The 22,326-nt window shown below is 41.8% G+C and overlaps 1 protein-coding gene across 7 annotated transcripts in view; it reads right to left on the bottom strand.

Annotated features, from left to right (window-relative positions):
* Positions 1 to 22,326, bottom strand: part of SASH1 (SAM and SH3 domain containing 1) — an 840,287-nt gene that overhangs the window by 146,401 nt on the left and 671,560 nt on the right. For 5 of the 7 annotated variants that reach the window (XM_090041059.1, XM_090041065.1, XM_090041087.1 and 2 more), the window contains exon 2: positions 3,085 to 3,213. The exons of the other annotated variants lie outside the window; for them this stretch is intronic. In XM_090041059.1, coding sequence (XP_089897185.1) covers positions 3,085 to 3,213 — 129 coding nt within the window. The remainder of the gene's footprint in view (positions 1 to 3,084; positions 3,214 to 22,326) is intronic. 7 annotated transcript variants of the gene reach the window in all.

Below are 22,326 nucleotides of genomic sequence, written 5' to 3'. Positions count from 1 at the left end.
AGATGGCATCCCTAGAAGAATGTTCTTCAGCATGCCATGCCCATGCCAAGCCCAGAAGCGTGGTAGTGAAGCTCCTTCAGGCACACCCACTCTGGTTGCCTTCTACCAGGTAAAGCTCTTGAGTTTTGCAGGGAGTGCCACCAGGGAAGCTTTACCTCATCTCCAGCTTGTAGTGTTTGAATGGGAACGGGTGGATGGGGTCTGCATGAGAGAATCCCTCAGCAGAAATGTCAGGGAGTCAAAACTGCAATGGAAGGGACTGTCTCTTTACCCATGTTTAGGCAGTATCCAACACAAGGAAGTTCCCAACCTAGGACCTCTCTTGTAATGGATACCTCAGTTTGCCTCCGTGACAAAATTGTGAATAATTCCTTTTGCAGTACAGAATGGCAGGGCTAAATTTTCCTAAAAAACTGGCTCCACTCACCGATATGCAAATAATCTTTTTCTGAAAACATAATTAAAAAGAATTTCAGGAAAAACAAATTGGTCTCGACTTTTTTTCTGTTCCCCGAGTGGAAACTCCTGAGGCCACAAACAGGAATTCTTCAGTTTAAATCACCTTCTGTTTTTAAAACAGTGTTATAGATAATTACTATTTTGTCAAACTGACATATCCATCCCCTGCTCCTTGTGCATCTTCTAAGTCTGCATGCTTAACTGACACCAACAGAGTTTTTGCTTCTGTCAGCACTGCTGGAATAATAGCTCTAGAAGAGCGAGCTGGGATCTGTTCACCTTGTGCATTATCAATATAATGACTAGCAGTTATCCCAAAATTGGTATGATGATACTAGGAATGGGTGTAGCATAAAGAGAGAGAACACTTTAATTTGATTTTCAGTCATCAGGCCTTCCTCTCCTCTTCGTTAATAGGTATGGCAGTTAAAAAAACCCCCAAAAACAAACCAACAAATGATCTTTTAAACCTGTAAACAGAGGGGCCTTGATATGGAAGCCATTAAAAGAGAGACCCCCAAGAAGCCATTTTCACAAAACCACGTTTCTGACTGTAACTTCTCTTTGAAAAGAGCTAGAGGATCACTCAAGGTCTAACTTGCATTAGCTCACATCTCTTTAACCCACCACAAAGTTCTGCAACTTTGATGTGAGCTAATTAAGCTCACATGGCTTTCCCTAGGCCGCTCAGTTCTGGAATGAGGAGAGCCAAATTAGGCCCATCTGTCTAAGTGGAAGGGAGTTCTCTGCAGCCATAAAGCATGCTTCATTACCCAATACAGAAGCTGCCTTCCAAAATTTCTGAGTGCCAGGAAGGGGATTTCATTACTGCCAATACTTATCTGGCTTGGAGAAGAGCAATGGATCTCAGGATTACAATGAGCTACTACAGTGCTCCACTGACTTCAATGTTTATGTTGTGGAATGCTCCATGCAAAGTTCCCCCACTAGGGGTGCATGCAACAACCAGTATTTAGCATTCAAAACTACACCCTGAAAGCTCTCTCGTGTTTTTAATGGTTACCAAACTGTAACCCTGATAAATATATAAACCCGCACTGCATGAGGCAGGGCTCTTCGACTAAACTCTTTAGACAGAAAATGAGCTTGTGCCGTTCAGCTCATCAGGCACACTTACTGCAGCAGGTGGGGAAGGCGCTACTTAATACTAGAGTTACTTGCTACTGGGAATCAGAGAGCTGGGGTTGGAGAAGGGCAAGACAGGAGTATTCGAGTCCTCTGTGCTCGTCAAGAAAAACCTAGGAGGAAAAAAAGCCCTCTACGAAAGAAATGCGTTTCTGCTTCTCTGCATGTTACACTTCCAGGAAAGCAGGGCTAAGGAATGACCTTGCAGCAAGATTACCATGTTGAGAGTCGGGTGACTCGTGTCTGTTCTTGGCTATGTCACAAAACAGAATTGTGTATCATTAGGCGAGTCAACTGCCTTGTTTACATAGATTATGAGAGGATCAAAACATGCCACCCATCTCACTGATCCTTTACGGGACTGCGTTGTCTATAAAGTCTCCAGAGATCACTGGATAGCACATGCTAAAGATGTGTGAAGTATTAACGCCACCGTATGTATCCTTCTGGTTTTGATATGTACTGTATCGTTTCAGACCTTGTTACACAAGCTAAGGTAGTGACCAACTTTGCAACTTAAAATTTATTTACAAACTCTGTGGTCCTGCTAACAACTTTGGTTTATATCTGTCACATTATCACCCAAACAAAATCAAACACACCAGGGGACAAGATTCAGAAATACTCTTAAAATGAAATTTGAAGACCTGAACGTGGGTCTGTGTAGTACTAGGAAACTTCCTAAAAATCTGCAAGCTTAAAAAAATATCTTTAAAATCATTCAAATACCATAAGCAATAATAATTCATACTCTACCCCTCTTGAGTGCACTGATGATAACATGCATCCTACTTCTCTAGGGTGTTCAACAACTGTTTAAGAATGTTATAATAAAAAAGGCAGCAGCAATCAGCTAGAATGAAAGAATCTCACTTAGATTTTGTAATTAGTCTTTTGCTAAAGGGATTCAACTACCTGAAGAGGGGTTTGAAAGAGAATGGAGCTAGGCTGTTTTAAGTGGGGGCAAATGCCAGAACAAGGAGCAACGGTCTTAAGTTGCATAAAGGGAAATTAAAGTTAGATATTAGGAAGAATTTTCTCACTAGGAGGGTAGTTAAACACTGGAACAGGTTACCCAGAGAAGTGGTGGAAGCTCCATCCTTGGAGGTTTTCAAAACCTGGTTAGACAAGGCTCTGGCTAGGATGATCTAGTTGGGGCTGGTCCTGCTTTGTGCAGGGGGTTGGACTAGATGACCTCCTGAAGTCCCTTCCAAACCTAACTTTCTATAATTCTATGATTTCTTAAGTATTTAAAAAAAAAAAAATCACAATGCTTTTAGCAGGTTCCTGTCTCAGATTTAGCCCATGTGGAACTCCTGAACTGTTAAGATTCCACATGGCTTCATTAACGCATCATCTAAATCTTGTGGTCTGTACATGCGCAGCTTCCATTTGAGAGACCAGAATCAAAGCCTAAATATTCTTCAGGGGTCTAAACAGCAAAAGCTTGCAACTGCAAGTTGCAACTCTACCACTTACCATATCGAGATCTTGGGAAACCCTCCGTTTGCGCAGTTCTTCCATCCTCTCACATACATCAGCGAAACAGGTATTATAGTAATCTGCATACTGCTGTGCCAAGTCATCAATGTTTCCCAGTGAACCATCCTAGGGAGAAGTAAATAAGGAAACTGAAGTTTGCTCCAACTTAAAAATTTGGAATTGAAAAGAATCCTAACAACTCCAAAGGGAAGGATTTTTTAGACCTTCAGTGTAAAATAAACTGACATGGTGACTGCTCATGGCTATGGCTTGTTACTTTAGACTAAGGAGTTTTTTTTACTACACTGGTAGTGTTTGAACTCATGCATGCTGAAGTCAAGGCAACTAAGGATCTTGCATCCAGCATGCCTGACGCTCCCAGCAAAGATTTCCCCTTTTTTTTTTTAAATAAACAACACTTCCAGTTGGAGTCTCCTTGCAGGTCTTCCTCCTGCAACAGGGGCTGTTGTACGTCAATGCAAACATCTAAAATGACTTTTTCGCCCTACCTACAGGATGGCAATCAGGTGTCATTGTCAGACTTATAATTATTATTATTATGTATTTGGAAGTTAAATTCAACCCTGGTCCAATGGATAGCTGACTATAAAGTGATCAAAACAGAAGATAACTTAAAAATTTGGAAAGAGTGCTTGGGATAGAAGATTTTCATATTTGACTAATTTATCAATTCCAGATTACGTTTAATTTGTCTCTGTGTCATCCCTCATGTGTAGACTTGCTTGGAGGCACATGACTTTGCTTCTGAAGTCAAGTATGTAGCAAGAATGAACAAGATAATCTAAGGTGAAAATTGCATGGGATATTAAAGTATGAGGAGGTAAGGGAGAAAAGTATGGTGTTTACAGCAATAAAATCATATATTAAAGAAAGGAGCTCATTTACATGGGCATATTTTGAATGTTCTGTCATGTGCAGTACTTTTTTTTTGTTAACTGAAATAATTTTTATTTCCAATATAATATTTCTGTTTTTCCAATCTGGTGACACTAAGAGCAAACAGCAGGAACAGCTGGTGAAAGCAGTGGGTGTTCAGACAGTCTGAAGGTGAGGCCAAGTATGTACCCAGAGAGTGATGGTAGTGGTAGTGATTTACAGCAAGAAAACAAAATAAACTATCCACATTGTAGTCATTCTCCCCAGCACACATCCACATCCAGCTGGCTGTTCAAGGCACCCCACACTCATCCTATCACCAATTCTCAGCTATATCCAGTTGATCCAGGGGAGCACATTTCCCCCACTATGTAGACTAGTTTCTTTGACAATGGTAAACAACCACCCTGTAAGCATCACTCTTCATATGTGAGCAGAATGAGCAGCACTGAATATTATCCCAGCCTTGGGACTGTAATCATGCAAATTTCTGTCAGTCAATTCAACTGACATTGCATCAGACTACATATGTGAAAAGGGGACAAACAGAACCAAGCTACACACCCACATCCTTTAAAATGTTTGGATGTCTACTGTGAGAATCAATAAAGCTGGAAATATCAATCTAGTTTTAACTCACAAGAGATTTCAAACAGCAGTTCTGCTGCCTCATTCTCATGCAATTACATCAATGCCATCTCTCGGGTGAAGCAAAATCAAGACTAAATGCCTGAGACTGGAGCTTTTTGTCGACACAAAAACATCAAATTATTATGAAAATGATAATCACTGTTCTTCATAGTACAAAAACCACAACTGGAAAAATGGAAGATTGCAAAACATGGGAAAATTTCCCCACAGATGGGGGAAAGTAGAACATATAATATGGAACCTAATAGTGTATGAGAAGTAAATTTGTTAAGCATAGACAGCATTTTATTAATGACAATTCAGTTCAGAAAACCCTTGGCTCACCATTAATCTATAGCAGAAGGAAATTTAGGTTAGGAATTGTTTGCTGCTTGCAGACAGGAATATAAAGGTTTAATTCTACAGAAAGGAAAAATGACCGTTACCCTGATTTTACAAACAGGGAAGCTTGCTCGCAGAGTTGTCCAAAAGTTGAAGGTAAGGACCCTAATATACATTAGATCTCTCAAAGATTATCCACTGGACAAAGCTGCTGTCCCAATAATGTGATGTTATAATTGGTTGTTATTTGTTTATTAAAACTGATACAGAATTATAATAAGCTGTCTTAAAAGGATAGAGATGTGTGAACATTTATTAAAATATAGTTCTATATTTAACTAATATAATCCTATATTAAATTAAATATAGAAGTCATTTCACATTTGGGGTAAGGAAACATTATATCACATATGTAGAGGGGAAAAATATTCTTTTCCCCTCTACATATACTTAACATAAACTTACAAAGTAGTTTATCAGCTGAAATGGAGTGTTTTGTATTTGCCTAACAGAAACAATAAGTGTATCATTGCACAGAGTCCTAAAATTTCAACACAGATTTATGTCTTGTGCATATTATCTGTGCATGGGGGGGAGAAAGAGTGGGGCAGAATATTTTTCATGTTCTTAGTTGTCTGACTGTAAATCCTGCCCTTGTTATTTCATTGTAATTTTGCTGTCTCATTCCTGTTAAAAAGTCTTCATTGTGCTTTCCATATCTTAGCACTTAAAAAAGACTGTTTGGATAGATAGAAATGTCTATGCCTATTGTTTAGATAGAAATGTCTATGCTCTTCCTATTAAAATCTCTGCATTGCAAGTTAAGTACATATTTTTGACATAACAGTGTTTTAAATGTTAGAAGTGCCCAAAGCAATCACGAGCATTAAAAATAATGATGTCTAAAAGTTGCAATGCAGTCCTTTAATGAGCAAGAAAGTACAAAGGACCACATTCATTAATTTTATTTTATTATATGATGACTGAAACTTGAAAGGGCCTGTTTGGTCTTCTGTTTTTTTTTTCTTGACCATGATGGAGAAACAGTATCTTTTACTCAGATATTTCCAGATGGCCAAAGAAAACAGTCCAGTGGCAATCCAACTTATAAAGTAGCATACCTTGGCACTTGAAACACAGGGTGTACTTATTCCAGCACTTTTCAACATGCTACACTGATAACACCAGTCGCCTGAAAGGTTTGTAGCTTTCAAGTTACAATAAGCCTCCCCAAAATTTACACTTCTTCAAAATCTTCATGCTTAGCACATACCACAGAATGTCTTATGCATCATTTCTTGAAATGGCAGAGAGTAGCAGACTATGTCTCCAAAACTACCATCATTCCTCTAAATCTGCCAGAGTTCCAAGAGTAAGACTTTATGGCTAGATACAGACATTCAAAAAGGCCCAAGGCAAAAATCAATCCAAGTTAAGTGGTTTTCTGTAAGCAGCATAGGTTATACTAGTAGCAAACCCAACACACGTTTGCCCTTTGGTAGGGGAGAGGGCACAAATCCTAGACTGGGTTCTGCCATTTTAAAACCAGTCTGTGTGCGCCAAACTTCTGTTCTGTTGTGGGTATAGACTAGTTTTGTGCACCAAACTTCTGTTCTGGTTTCCAATCACTGATACTGGTAAAAGCGTAACATCTATACCTAGTCTATGTGATAAAGCCCCACACTGACTGACGTAAAAAACAGTATTTATGAAGGGTACTTAAAATGCCATACGTCTCATTCCTCTACTGTAAATACATTTCTCTAACCTCATGTTCCACACGCTTAAAAGTTTGACCAATAATTTTCAACAACATAAGTCAAGGGACACCAAATTTGTGCGGTGCATAAGCAACACTGGGATTAAGACGCACAGACTCATACCTACAGGAAAGTATGCTCGAGAGGATGCCAGCCATGGACATCCTTTTCCAAAGCGTTGGCCCTGATGTCTGACCAGCAGGCATGCTGCACAAGCATAACTCTGAAGTTTCTGCTTCCAGTTGTTCCACATGATTACTCACTCCAGAAAAAAAAGCTGCATAAGGAAACTTCAGCCTCCACCCACGCTTCAAGCTCAACACACCTGCTTGTGTAACCAGATATGCTTTTCAGCGTCACCACATCCCCAACTGATTCTACCTAAGTGATCCTACGCAAACAAAGGACTGCCTTTGTAGGTTTATCCATGAGGTGAGGTTGCCAGCTCCACCATGCAGGGGAGTAACTGGAAACTACACAAGATGCTGCAGGCAAACCCAGGATTTGTCTGTTTAGCTGTCACATGTGAACTGCTTTCTTCATGACAGAGCTGGTACTAGTTTCCAAGCGGTAAAGGGCAACCTGAAATCTGACAGTTAACCCTTCCATGGAAACAAATGGTTTTCACTTGCTTAAAAGCTCTGCTGTTCACTCCCAACTGTAATTCCTTGCCTTGCCCCACTGGTTTCTACCCATTTCTTTACAGGTTTGGAGGAATTAAAAGGAGGCAAGTTAGAAACAATAACGACAGATGAGCAAAAAAGAAAAATCTGCTGCTGTAAAACTGAACAGAATTGATAACTTGGTTTTGATATTCATTTTTCTAAATGACGGATAGCTCTAAACTACATGTAATAAGCAAACACAAAGTATATGTTATATAACAGAGACATGATTTCTTTAAAATATCAGAGTACTTACCCGAGCCTAAAATTGCCAAATGTACTCCAAATTTATTACTGTATTTTTTCACATGTAACACACACCCCTTTCCCCCCCAAATCACCTGCTGCAGATGGGGGTGCAAAATTTAAGTGCGGAAATATGGTAATAGCTGCTGCTGCTGAACAAGCCTTTGTTGAGGGCAAAAGAAAGTAATGTTGCATGTACTGCATAGGGGGTGGCATAGTAAGCACATGGGGGTCCTAGCAGCTTTGTCTTTTCCTCCAGCAGAGACATGCACTGCAGAAGCTGCTACTAACCCAAAACACTGACTATTTCAAAAGCAGAACAGAGCCCCAGGTGCTGGGGCAGAAGCTTCTGATGAGTCAGCTGGATCTGTCCACCCTGCTCATCTCAAGAAGAGAGGAAGGCCAAGTACTTTGTCTCAGCCAGCAGTACAGTATCCTGCAGCTAGTTAACAGAGCAGCCCCTCTGCATTAGAGGGGGAGCAAAACTGTTTTGCTCCCCCTCTAATGCACCTGCCTGTGTCTTCCCTGGGAATATATTGCACTTACCAGGATTTTTTAGGAAAGGGGTTTTTCTTCTTCATTTTGTCTTTCAAAAACAAACACCTCTTACTCAGGTGTGTACGGTACATGAGAAAATATGGAACCTAAACCTTCAGTATGAAAATAAAACTAGCTCCATTTCACACTAAATTACTACTAGGCAAATACTGTGTGACCATTACCATTCTAGCTATACATCTTTCTTGTAAAACGCCATGCAGGAAAATTACAATTGTTCATTATACATATTTCGCAACATACTGTTTTAGCTACCTTTTCTAAGGAAGTATGACCACATGGTTGACGTGAAGTGAGATAGCTGCTGAGCTGCAAACTTGGCAGTATGACTTTACTGAAGAGGTAATCAAAATTATCTGCACTCAAGTTAACCAGCTTTAAATGAGCATGGCTTGTTATTGCCTGCTGACACAGTGTGTTAACTCAAGGTTTTGCCCATATCTCTTGACAGACCAGAGAATTTCAGTTGCTATCAGAGCTGTAACAGAGCAGCTCTGTGCCCTGGACAGCAACAGCACATTGGGCAGTGGTGGCTGATGGCACCTGCAGCATGGTTAGCCAGCAGCTGTGTTAGCTGCTATTTTGGCATCCCTTTCCCCACGCCAGCTATGCTACTGATTACAATCAGCACTCTGTCCGAATGCAGGGTTTTTTTTAATCAGAGAATTGACTCATGTCAGGGGCAACACTCCTCTTAGTATTTAAGCTCACTTTGCAGTGAAGACAAGCTAGTAAGTAGAGGATATTAGAACATACAGAATATGTTCCTAAGGGAAGCACGATAGACTGCAAAGGCTTGGATAGGATTTGGGGGGGATTACATCACTGGAACAACTCCCAGGCTGTGTCCAGACAAGCATGGCTGTGCAATATGTGACACTGCAACCACATGGAGCAGCATGGAGGGGTTTTTGACCCCTGGATATCCAGGGGTCAAAAAAACCTGCGGGGAAAAAGCACACAGTGGCTGCATGCGCCAGCCAAAGCTGTTGCCTGGCCAGCTAGAACCATGTTCCACTGCCGGCCAGGCTACATATGGCAGGATCATCGCTGCTGCAGCCCCAGGAGGCCCCCAAGATCCCAAGTAAGGCTGCTGGGGCCAGTCCAGTGCTGGTCTCAGCCTCCTCTACCCCACCCAAGGGAACCTGCTGTGCGCCAAAGTGCACATGGCAGAGGTGTCCCCTGTGGACAACTAGTGGCAGCACAAGGTGCGCCATTGCTAGTTGTCTCTGAGGAGCCAAACATCCATGCATGTCTGGACAAGGCCCATGGGCTTACTAGACTTGAGGTTATTTGTCCTTTCACAAGACAAGCACACAATACTTTTGCAGCCATGAGGATAGAGCTCTGCTCTTGTAACATCCAGTTCAGCCATGATACCCTCCAAGTACAGGCAAATGCTTAAATTTCAGTTTCCAGGAAGTGAAAGAGGAAGGTGCTGATCAGATCATTATCTTTAAAGAGCAGGGAGTTTATTTTATGATTTTATGCGGGTGAGTATCTAGTGAGAGTTTGTCTGTTGCCAAAGACGAAACACAGCTGTACAAATCAAACCAAGCCAAAGACAGCAAACATTTCACACTCAACAGCACCCATTCATGTTACATATAATACAAATAGTGCCATCGTTCTGCAAAGGACTATGCATCTCTTTCATGCTCCTTCAAATTTTCTTTCAGTGGTTTAAGTTACCTCTTCTACATACCCAGATCTTTTAACTGCTATTAACAAACATGATGAAAGTGTTTCACTCCAAAAGCACTTTTACTAGGTACAGCATCCACTTTAGATATCATTAAACTACAGGCAGTTGATAACCAGAAGATAGTATTTTTTACCTCTTGTGTCTTGCCTGACTGTTCCTTAAATAAAGCCCACTATCTTCTCCAGCCAGTTCTTACCTACGTAATAGATTTCATAGACATTAGGGCTGGAAGGGACCTCGGGAGATCATCGAGTCCAGCCCCCTGCCCAAAGGGCAGGAAGTCAGCTGGGATCATAGGATCCCAGCAAGATAAGCATCCAATTTACTCTTGAAGGTGTTCAATGTAGGTGCTTGAACCACCTCCGCTGGCAGACTGTTCCAGACCTTGGGGGCTCCGACAGTAAAGAAATTCTTCCTTATGTCCAGCCTGAAACGGTCTTGCAGGAGTTTGTGACTGTTCGACCTCGTCATCCCTTGGGGTGCTCTGGTGAACAAACGTTCCCCCAGATCCTGGTGGTCACCCTTGATAAATTTATAGGTGGCCATCAGATCACCCCTGAGCCTGGGCTTTTCCAGGCTAAAGAGTCCCATGGCTCTCAGCCTGTCATCGTAAGATCTGTTTTCCTGACCTCTGATCATGCGTGTGGCTCTCCTCTGGACTCTCTCAAGCTTCTCCACATCCTTTTTGAATTGTGGAGCCCAAAACTGGACGCAGTACTCCAGCTGCGGCCTCACCAAGGCTGAGTACAAGGGGAGAATGACGTCCCGGGATTTGCTCGAGAAGCATCTATGGATGCAAGCCAGCGTTTTGGTCGCTTTACTAGCTGCAGCATCGCACTGCAGGCTCATGTTCATCTTGTGGTCAATGATGACCCCCAAGTCTCTTTCTTCTGTAGTGCTAACCAACGTAGCACTGCCGAGCCTATAAGGGTGCGGCAGGTTTTTCCTCCCAAGGTGGAGAACCTTGCATTTTTCGGTGTTAAACACCATCAGGTTCTCGTCTGCCCATTTGCTGAGCTTGTCCAGGTCAGCCTGGATCACCCACCTATCTTCTGGTGTGGATGCTCTGCCCCAAAGTTTGGTGTCATCGGCAAACTTGGCCAGTCCACTCCTAACTCCAATGTCCACATCGTTAATGAAGATGTTGAACAGTATGGGTCCCAGGACAGAGCCTTGAGGGACCCCACTGGTCACAGGGCACCACGATGAGTGACTGCCATCAATCACAACCCTCTGGGTCCGACCACGGAGCCAATTTCCCAGCCAGCGGATCGTGGTGGAGCCAAGGCCACAGCTGGCCAGTTTGGCCAAGAGGTGATCATGGGATACCAGATCAAAAGCTTTTTTGAAGTCAAGATATATGACATCAATCTCTTCTCCCTTGTCCAGGTGATAGGTCACCTGGTCATAGAAGGAAATGGGATTGGTCAAACAAGACCTACCCGCAACAAACCCATGCTGGCTATCCCTTAGGATGTTAGCCTGGGCCAGTCCCTCAAGGATGGCCTCTTTAATAAACTTTTCTAAGATCTTCCCCAGGATAGAAGTCAGGCTAATGGGCCTGTAGTTAGCCGGATCCACTCTCCTCCCCTTCTTGAAGATCGGCACCACATTGGCCTTCTTCCAGTCTTCGGGCACTACACCAGAGCGCCAGGAGTTTTCAAAGATCCGTGCCAGGGGCTGGGCTATGATGCTTGCCAGCTCCTTGAGTACCCTGGGGTGCAGATTGTCAGGGCCGGCTGACTTGAAGGTATCCAGCTTCTCAAGGTGTTCCTTCACCTTGATAATAATTATTATTGATTAATAATAACCAATGCTTTGCATTTCTATTGTCTTCCAGTTAAATACCTCAAAGCCCATCACAAATGTTAATACATCAAGTCTCAACACTCCAGCTCAGAGATAAATAATTTATCTTCGTCTAAGATACGAAGATATGGAGGAAATTGCTGAAGATAAGTTTTTTAAAAAACCTTAGTAACACTAAGGTTTATATACATATATAAAAATAAATTTTTTTTTTAAAGAACATATTTTTAAACAAGGATACTGTTTATATCTCATTATTATTTCCTGCAGCTGGACAGTGAAATTGCTCCAGACAGTTTGGCTTGGGATTAACATCGTATTTATATTCTGGCTTCCACATATCAGCGCAAGGCAAAGAGCGTATTGTTTACAACAATCCAGTGCAATGTTGAAAGGAAAAGGAAGAGAGAAAAGAAGGAGGAAAAGGAAAAAGGACCCTGAAAACATTTTTCCTGTTAAGTCACGTAACCTCTCATTTAAAAAATTATATACATTCCGTGACTCGCTTTTTCCTTTCACTACATATATATCTATCTATACATCTACATAAATATACATACATATGTACACACACACACATTTGAGTGAAAAGAGTGTTACAAAACATAGTTGCATACATACATACACACACACACATATATACATACACACATATAAATATTATATTTTATATATAGATTTTTACCACTTCCATAGTATTAGGAAGGTCTAAATAATTTCCAAAAATCCACTTTATTTTATGCACCAAACAACATGAATAAAATGTATTTACTATATATGGCAAATAGACTTTAGCTTATTAAAAATATATCTCTACAGTATTGTATTTGAGATATGTGATACTACTATCAAAATACTTAATGTGATCAGATGGAAAAGATACATTTTTAAAACTGCAATTTTTTTATATATTTTACATTAAGCAGACCGATGAAGTACACTTCCTTAAATCCTTCGGCCTAAATTACCGATAATCATTTGAAGAAGGAAAACAAAGCAAAAACCACGCTACCACTAAACTCCAAGATTTTTTCTGCCCCAAAGTTAATGGAGAAGAGACGCACCAGTGTTAAAAAGGAGTAGCGCACACTTTGCCATTATTGTTAAAGAATCGATCATGTTCAAACTATATACCACACATTTTTGCCAAGGAAAGAAGTTTGTAAGTGGTGTAACAACAGATATAATCCTACCTTGCCTAAAAGACTCAGCTCATTTTGCAGTGTTATAAAATGCATTTTGTAAAAAGTAACAAAATGTACTTCATAACATTATGCTCAAAGAGAGACTGTCACTGATTGTTTGAGAGCACATTTCACAGCCAAATGATGTTTCAAGAGAAAAAAAAAAAAGAGAATCCAGCAGTTTTGAGAGAAAATTTAAAAGAAATATTTAATTAATAAAATATTTATATGAAAATTGCAGTTTTTTAATCTTCTCATTCATTATTTGGCTGTCCAGAATGTACCAATATTTCCATCTTATACTGTGATTGTATCCTATTTCTGGATATATAATATATAGACAAAGTGATAAACTACTCTGGAAGTCCTAGAAAATTTATTCCAATAAGCATGTGAATCTAGCAGGGAATACCAAAGGGATCTAGTGGGATCCACAATAGTGGAGTGTCAATCAACAGGAGCTATAACAGTTTGACACTTATTTCAAAGCTAATGAGCGTCAGTCACCACACACTGGTTGCATTAACATGTTCGGAGCATCCTTCAAATTTTGGATATTTAAAAGAATAAAGAGCAATGTTTTGTCACATCCATCAGATGGCAGAAAAAATAAAAATTTAAACTTCATATAACTACAAGGAAAAAGTGGTCTGCTCCTAGTGGTGTAGCATGTAACTCATTTATAGAATTTGGGTTCAATCCTGCAAAGATACTCGAACAGGAAAATTTTTTAATTCGTTGGGCTCCTAGTACAATGTAACATCTACTTATATGGACTCCCGTGAGAAATCAGGGCCTTTTATATGTCTCTTGTATTGTTTCTGTTTATATTTCCCAATTCCAGTGGATCTCCTGTATATCAGGAAGGAGGTATGAGGTATACAATCCTGTTCATTAGCCTGTGGGTAAGGGTCATTCAAAAGTGAGCATAACAATTCAAACAGTGATAAATCTTAATAAAAAGTTTGAAGAGAGTGAAAGATGCATCTGGAGAGCCCAGGATGGGAATCAGACTTTGCACCGTGTAGCATTCGGACATTGTTGCCTTTACGTTTACTCTTGATGGGGCCACAAAATGTTCGAGCCAAAAGACAGAGAACAGAACAGGAACTGGGTGGAGAGGCACACCATTCCTTTGGTTCAATTAAAGACTAGAAAGGAAGGGGAGTTCCTCTTGTGAAATGCTTCACATTCATGCCCTGGCTACAGGCCTGCTCTGGACCTTTGTTGCTGAAGATGAGAAAAATCCACTTCAGTGCCTGAAACACAGAACTACTGTGTGCAAAAAGTCACTGTAAACATTAGCAGCTTATCCTTGGCACTCGGGTCTCAACAGAGACGCCTACCAAAAATGTATGGAACATGATCCTCCATCTCGCTAATACAACTGGTTTGCACACTGTAAAAAAGAGCATACATGAAGACTAGGACTCAGGCCATAGTAAATAGGTTTATTCCAGAGAAAAAAATATGGTGGAGCAGGAACTTCTGCAAGGCTAAAGCTGAAGGGAAGCATGTTTGTTTCTAACAGCGTGCAGCAGAAAAATTATTCAACAGCATTCATCCATACAAAAATACAGCAGATGAGATCCTTCCAGGGTCAGGGACAGATCAGCTTATCCAATGCATAATAAAAACTGATTTCAGGGATGTTCAGGGCTTCCCTGGGACAATTTTAAACTGCAACACCATCTTTTTTAGACATTTTTCTGATTGTGGATTCATAATTTTTTGAAACTTGTGCAAGCCTCTTCATGCTGCTATGCAAAAGCAAAATATTTTACTGCACAACAAAATATACCCGCAGATAAATACGGACTCTATAGCATTCAGAGAGACAATACACTGCAGCTTCCTATGCAATTGCTTTTTTTAAAGCAGATTTAAAACAGATGCAACTTCTTCCAAAACAAAGTAGTTAGTCTGTGCGTATGTCTGTATTTATACATTTGCTAAGATATATAACCACTACTTACTTGGCAGTTATTACATGTATCTGAAAAAAATTGCAGGCTGCATTACAGGGCCCCTCTACATGTGTAGATAAAGGCACAGTAGGATCTAATGCACAACCTACACAATCACACCTCATGCCACGTCACACATGCATGGCAGGAGATACAATTTGGGATTGTCCATTAGATCCCATCATGCCTTATTACTGGTGCAGAGAGAGCCTGATCCCAGACTCCCCCTGCACTGGTAAGAAGGAAGCTGCTGTGGCTGGGGGTTAGTTGAGGGGCTCCCAGCTGTGGGGATACCCCCCACAACTAGAAGACAATCTCCCAGCTGCAGGGGTACATGAAGCCCCTGGGACTGGCAGATCACAGTAGCTGTGATCGCCCAGTCTGGGGGATTGCATGAAACTCCCAGACCTGGGAGATCATGGCAGCCATGACCTTCCAGCCCTCGTGGTGCATGGAGCCCCCAAGGCTGGAAGACCACAGCAGATGCGATCTTCCAACTTCAGAGGCTCCAGTGGGAGAGACATGCTGCCACCACATAGCTTTTGCAGCTGCCATGACTGAGAGTTCCCTTAGTTGTTGGACTCCCAGCCCCAGCTGGGCACGATGCACCCTTGTGGCTGGGAACCCTGTCATCAGACGGGACACCCAGCCACAGGGGAGACCTTGCTACATGTGCAAATTAAAGCTGGGGAACAATCAGCTGTAAAGTTAGTACATATTTCTGAGGTGTAACTTTATAGCTGGTTGGAGCTTTATCGCATGAGAAGTATTTTGCACATGTAGCTGGTCGTAAAGTAACTGCACAATTAACCAGTTAATTGTGCAATACCTAGAAGATGTAGAGGGGGCGCTAGCTACAAGCTTTAACAAATCTCACGTGCACTCGGCCTAGGCATCGATATCCACCAGGACTATGACTGACTGATATTCCAAATTTCAGAGCGGGTTCAAAAGAGTTGCCATGAGGAGGGGAGGGAGGGAAGAAATCAAACTGCTAGAAAAATATTTCCTCTTTCCCTCAAGGCTCAGGGTGATCAATATACCATCCTACACCAGAGGTATCCTTACTATCTATAAAAAATATCAAATTTCAAAGTGTGCTATCTTATCAATCTGCAGCGTAAGTACTGTAAAAAGGACAAAAGCAGCATCTACCCCTTTGTCCTAAAATGGTCTGAGATACTGAACTTGGAAACCAAGATATTTTTATATTGATAATAGCTATTTTAGATGTTTAGGAGTTGTCATGGCTCCCCTTGACCCCTGTGTACAGTTGGATTCAGAGTAACAAGGAGCTATATTGATTTAATGGGAGCCTGTCCATTAATTTTACTGGCATTCGAATTGAGCCCTTAAGGCTTTAGAGAAAGGAGAGAGATAAAAAATAGCCCCAATAAAATGTTTTAGAGGTCTCTAAAATATTCCTAAAATAGTTTTCCTCTAACATGTACCATAAACAGAATGCATGGAAGAATGGTTTGGTATAAAGTTTTTAACATCCTTCATTTGAGGTGACTGACATAAATCATTTGTGGTTTTACCACTTGAATAACACAGCCATGATGATAAAAACTTTATATTGAATCAATTTACCTGGAACACTCTCTCTCCTCATATTTAATATAAAGATGCCTCATTAGATAGATATATTAAAAGCAATATTTCCCTTCAATGTTTTCCAAATATTTTTCCCCATCGAAAACTTTTTAGTTCTAATTCTTCATTGTATAACAGTTACACCTCTGCCAAGAACATAACGAGGCAACTTGAAGCACCTGGAAAATGTGGTTTGATTTTTTTTCTTTGTAGATTAAAAACATCTTGAAAGTACTCTGGGATCTTTTGCTCTGGCATGCATTGTTATAATGGAAAACTGATGTCCATCTAGGTCAAAACTAAGTCAACTGAAAAGCCCTACATAAACACGTGTATACTCTCAGCTTTAATTATCATAATTTTGGGATAATTCATTTTCTAACGAACTTAAAAAGTATATATTTATTACTATACCCAGATCTTTTATGTGCCCATTTATTTTAAAAATCAACACCATGTGCTAACATTTATTCATAAAAGTCAAATCATCACAAAGGTTATCTTCCACAAGCACCTCTGCCACTTCTTCCACCCTGTCTTCTATATGATGAACACCCTCGCTGAGTTAATCTGCAAGGCTATTACAATCTCCTCTTTCAAAACCCATTGAAAGACTCATGTCAGCTGTAATGCCTGCAAGAAATCAGCCTATCAGTAATGGCTAGGTTGTTCAGCAGCCAAGCATAGTTGATTATTAAGAAAGACAGGGCAAGAGAAAGAGAATCCAACCAGCAAAACTCAGTGATGCGGAGTCATCAAGTCCTGCAGTAGGTCCCTATATAACCATTCCCTGTTGCCTTCTTTGTGGATGCTCCTTTCCGTTTACTATATTTACTTACTGAGTCTTGCCTTTAGGTTAACCAAAAAATCTCTGGGGTATGAAGTGCATCTTTCCATGTGCTAGAACAGTGCCTGAAATAGAGGGTACCCTAACCTAAATGGGAGCTCTCAAATATACAGTTCCATGTATGGCTCGTCATGAAGGGAAACAGGTTTTGTGGCATAAGCTCAAGTCAACTTCTATTGAAACAGCTATGTAAGGAAATCTGAAGTAGACGATGGAATGAGAATCATCCAACAAGATAGGAAATATTTACAATGAAGTCAAAATATCAATTGACATGGTGATGGATTAAAAACAAACTTTTTCTTTGCATGAGTTTTATATCGATTATCCTGAATAGCTGAATGTGATATACTTAAGTGACATTCAAGTGCCCTACACGTATCTAGCTCTGAGGAATGATGGAGCAATTAAAATGATACTAATTGAATAAAATCAGAAGGAAGAAATATGAAAAATTAAAAAAGAAACTGAAAATTTAAAGGACAACAATAATGAGAGAGCCACTGAATCCCAAAGACATAGTTGACCTGGAAGTATCTACTATATAATACTTAATAGTATGTTGGAACTGAACCTAAAATTAGAAAATTTTCTTGATTACATCCAAGACTTATTACCAAAGGGCAGACCCTAAATCATGAGTTGCATTTAATATTCTGAATTGCAAGAGACATTTTCCTAGACCTGGACATCTTCATGAAATATAATAAAACAATAAAACTCAGTGAACTAAGTCCATGGACCAACTGCTGTTGGAATCCTGTTAAATATTCCTCCTGCTGTAGAAAATCTCACCTACATTTCCTATTTCATTAGAAAGAAGGCAGCAAATGGATGTAAATTAAGAATTTAATTACCAACACTGTATCCAAGAGATGCTAATCACATACACACACATGCTTTCTCTCTCTCTCTCTCTCAAGAATATGTTATTTTTATTTTTCCATGAGTTTTCAATTGACTAGCACATAACCTGGACTTCTAGGCTAATCCCAAGGCTGAAATGATTCAATCTTCACAGGTTACTCTATTCTGTGTAGATTGAACCAATATGCAAGTGAACAGACATTCACTTTTAATTCCAGAAATGCAGTCACAGGCCTGCAGTGGCTCAGGCTAGTAGCAGGAGGTGCTACAGCACACTTCCCTGCTTGGCTGGAGCAGAGACCTTGGACTAAGGCTAGCCCACCCATCCTGCAAGGGGGCAGGTTTGAGGGGGATGTGCAAAAGCATCCTGGGATGCGGAGAGGGGAGTGTGACTGTGAGTTAACTTGAACCTGGAGGGGATCTGGGACAGAAGTTCAATAAATCAATTTAACTTAATTCAGTTAAGTCTGATGCTACATCCATCCAGGTTTATCTTAAACTGGTTTCAGCCATTTTAAAATTTAAAAAATGGTTTATGTGCACTGAACTTCTAGGCTAGAGGCAGAAGTTACACTTAAACCAGTTCAAGCGATCATAAACTAGTTTAAGTCTGTAACAGGACAGAAGTTCAGTGAATTTAAACCACTTCCAAAATGGCCAAAACTGGTTCAAGATGAATCTGGCTGGCTGTAGTATCCGACTTAACTGATTTAAGTCAAATTGGTTTATGGAACCCCTCCTGGTTCAAGTTAACTCACAGTCATCCAGCATCCCAGGATGCTTTGCAGCCCTGGACTGTGCCGTCTGCTTCACCCCTCTGCTCCCTAGCTGGAGGCCTCTGGCCCAGCACCAGACCCCAGCCTCTGGGCTGGCTGAGGGAAAGGGGTGGGGAAAATCCTGCTCCAGGCCTTGGCTCTGCCTCCAGAGCTGGGAGTCAGGAGCTACATCCCGTTCTCAGCCTCCGGGCTGGATGGAGGTGGTGGGGGGAGGGGGAAGAGGTAGGGAGAAGCCCACACCAGGGCTTGGCTCTGGCCTCAGAGCTGGAAGTCAGGAGCCACACTGCTTACTCAGCCTCCCAGCTGGCTGGGAGGAAGGAGAAGCCTGCACCAGGGCTTGGCTCTGCCCCACCAAAGCCGACAGTGGGGCTGGAGTCCCCTAGACACGGCCCCTTCTCAGCCTCTAGACCAGCTGAGAGGGGGACATGATTCCCCGCTGTGGGGGGAGAAGCCAAGGCTGAGCTGCGGGCTTCTCCACCCCCCACTCCTCAGGTGGACTGGAGGCTAAGGGGCACTGCTCCCAGCTCTGGGGGGGACAACCAAGGTCCAGTGCAGGTTTCTGCCCTGCCCCACCCCCAGTCGGCTCAAAGGCTGAGTTCTTTGGGGGCAGAGCCAAGCCTCCCCTCCCACCACCCCTTCTCCACCCAGCCAAGGCTGATCGGGGGTGCAACTAGAGGACTCCAGCTCTACAGCAGCAGAACCTAGTCCCACTGCAGGCTTCCCCTCATCCAACCTGGAGGCTGAGGAGTGGGCGTGACTCCTGGCTTCTGGCTCTGGGGGTGGAGCGAAGCCCCAGTGAGGATTTCTTCCCCCACCCAGCTGGAGACAGAAAAGGAGGCATGTCTAGGGGACTCCAGCCCCGCTTCCAGCCGGGGGGGGGAGGGAGGGAGACAGGGGGGCAGAGTAAAGGCTCCAGTTCCAGCTTCCCTTTGCCCCTTCCCAGGCTGCTCCTAGCTGGGGATCCAATGCCAGGCAGGAAGGGTGGGTTTTTCCTCCTTCACCCCTTGCTCAGCCAGGAGGTGGCATGGCTTGGGGAAGCAGAGGACTGTGGCTCTCTGCAGTGGCCAGCAGGTTGGGATGCTTGCTCCAGCTATTAGTATAGGCCACTGCAGGGTCTGGCTGCCTTTTCTGTTTGAAAAGTGAACATCGGTTCAGTCGCTTATTGGTTCAATGTATGCAGTTAAAAAAGGAACAAAAAACTTTCAAAGATTGAAATAATTCAGCCTCAGGCTTTTTGACTGTCTGTACTTACACCTGTTATGTTACAGATTTGAACTGGTTTCTGATCACTTATACAAGCTTGGATGTAATGCCTGTCCCCAGCCCTAATGCATCAGTGTTCTTGATAGTACCAAGACAATCTACAGGCTGTTTATTCTGGTATGCAGGGATTCTGTCTGCTCTGTTTTTTTAAAAGGTGAAACACCTTATCATCATCATAAGCAGTAGTGAAACTACTAACTGAGTGTTATCTTGGTATTCAGATAATTCTTATTTACAGCATCTTGTGCTTTTGAAAGTTGAAGGCAATAAAACCTTTATAGCTCCCTATGCCATCATACATTTTATGGATCAAGCTTATAGTTCTGTAAATGAGAGAGAGATTCTGTACACAGAGATATTACATGTGTCTTATATACAAACACATATTTTATATCCAAAAGCATATGCATATACAAACAATGCTAAAGCAAAACTATTTTTGTACTAAGCTTGTGGTCCCCAATTTGTTATTTGAGCCCTAGGAAGCAATGTTGACTTTGAAGTCTAACAGCAGGTTCTTGTGATCCTAAATATCTAGTAGCATGTAATTTCTTTGGGGCAGGGACAGTCTTTTACTCTGTGTTTCTAATACAATGGGCTCCTCATCTATGACTAGGATGCATACAAACTGTAGTAGCACAAAACATAAATCACAGGCACAAATCTCCAGTCTGATCAGTGTGATGAGATCAGAACTATATAGAAAATAAACTATCCTTTCCCTCTCATCCTACTCTGTGACAAAACGCCTCTCTGAAGCAGCAAACGGTGAAGCTGTCCAGAACAAAGAAAACTATTCCATTTAAGTAGGCTTTCCCAAACTCCTCCCCCTCCAGAGACACTTCAGCTCCTGATTTCTAGGCACATTTATTACCCTACTCAGAAGCCAGGCAACCCCCCAGGAAGCTGCACAGCCTCAAGGCAGTTGTATATAACTGCTGACAGAAAGAGGAGCAACTTTCATTGGTAAAACTACACATCTTCCTTGTGTGTGTAGGCCTGTTCTGTAAGGGAAGCAGGGACTTTTATGCCTTTCCAGATCTCCGGTCTGCTGGAAGTGGCCAAGGCTACAACTGAATTCCTATTGTTGGAAAGATATCCTCCTCCCTCTGATTACAATCATTAGACAAAGGGTGATGAGATTAGCCTCTGGGATATATGGACTTTTGCCACATTCTTCTGGATAAGCTCCAGAACAACAAGGCAAAAGTCCAAGCCTCCCAAAGGATGCCATGGTCCCTTCAAAACTGTTCCACATTCCTCCATTCATTCATTCTCTCTAGGCTTATACTTGGATTGTGAGCTCTTTGGCACAGCGATGCTCTTTTTGTCCACTATTTTTATAGCACCCAACAAAAGGAGGTCCTGGTCCATAATGGAGAGGGACTTCTAGAAACTTCCATTAATACAAGTAATAAACAACTAGCACCCTGCTGTTATGATGCCATAGGACAAAGTGAGGACACAGCTCTTCAAGAGCATATCCTTTCTTTAGCATAGCATCTTCAGCCCCAGTTTCCATTAGAGGCACAGTCTCAAGTGGCTAAGTAAGAGCTACCTAGAGCAGCGTTTCTCAACCCGTGGGTCACAACCCAAAAGTGGGTCACAAGAATGTATGAAAGGGTCCCAAACAAATGTTAAAAATGGGATCAACAAATTTTAAAAAGGGGTTCTCCTATAAAGGAGAAAGATGTGGGAAACCATGGCTTTTCCCTTGCAGGCGAGGGGCTGCTTGGGGCTCCCTCTGCCCCACATACTGAGGGGCTGGGGCCTGGAGCTGGGGAACAGCAGGTCAGGAGTGAGGGGCACTGGGTTGGGACTGGCCACTGATATTTAGAAATGGGTCCTGGTACAAGAACTGTTGAGAACCACTGCTTTATAGAAATGTCTTTTTGGTCTAAACAGAAGTGATACCAGAGCATCTGTTACTGCCCCAAAGTCCTGTTTTACAAAGCATATCTAATAGCTTTCTGCACAGAAAGATGCAATTTGCAGTTTTGTGGATAGTTATGGAAATTTGTCGTCCTGGTTACAGTACCCTATGGTACAGTCTACTATGAACTCAGGAGACATTTCTGTTGATTTATGCACATAAATGCACACACGAAATTGCATGCATAACAGTTG

This window comes from Crocodylus siamensis, chromosome 1 (genome assembly GCF_052110815.1).
Source record: "Crocodylus siamensis isolate JL-2025a chromosome 1, ASM5211081v1, whole genome shotgun sequence".
Taxonomy (NCBI): Eukaryota; Metazoa; Chordata; order Crocodylia; family Crocodylidae; genus Crocodylus; species Crocodylus siamensis.
Note: the sequence above shows the minus strand (reverse complement) of the source record. Positions and strands in the feature narration are given on the sequence as shown.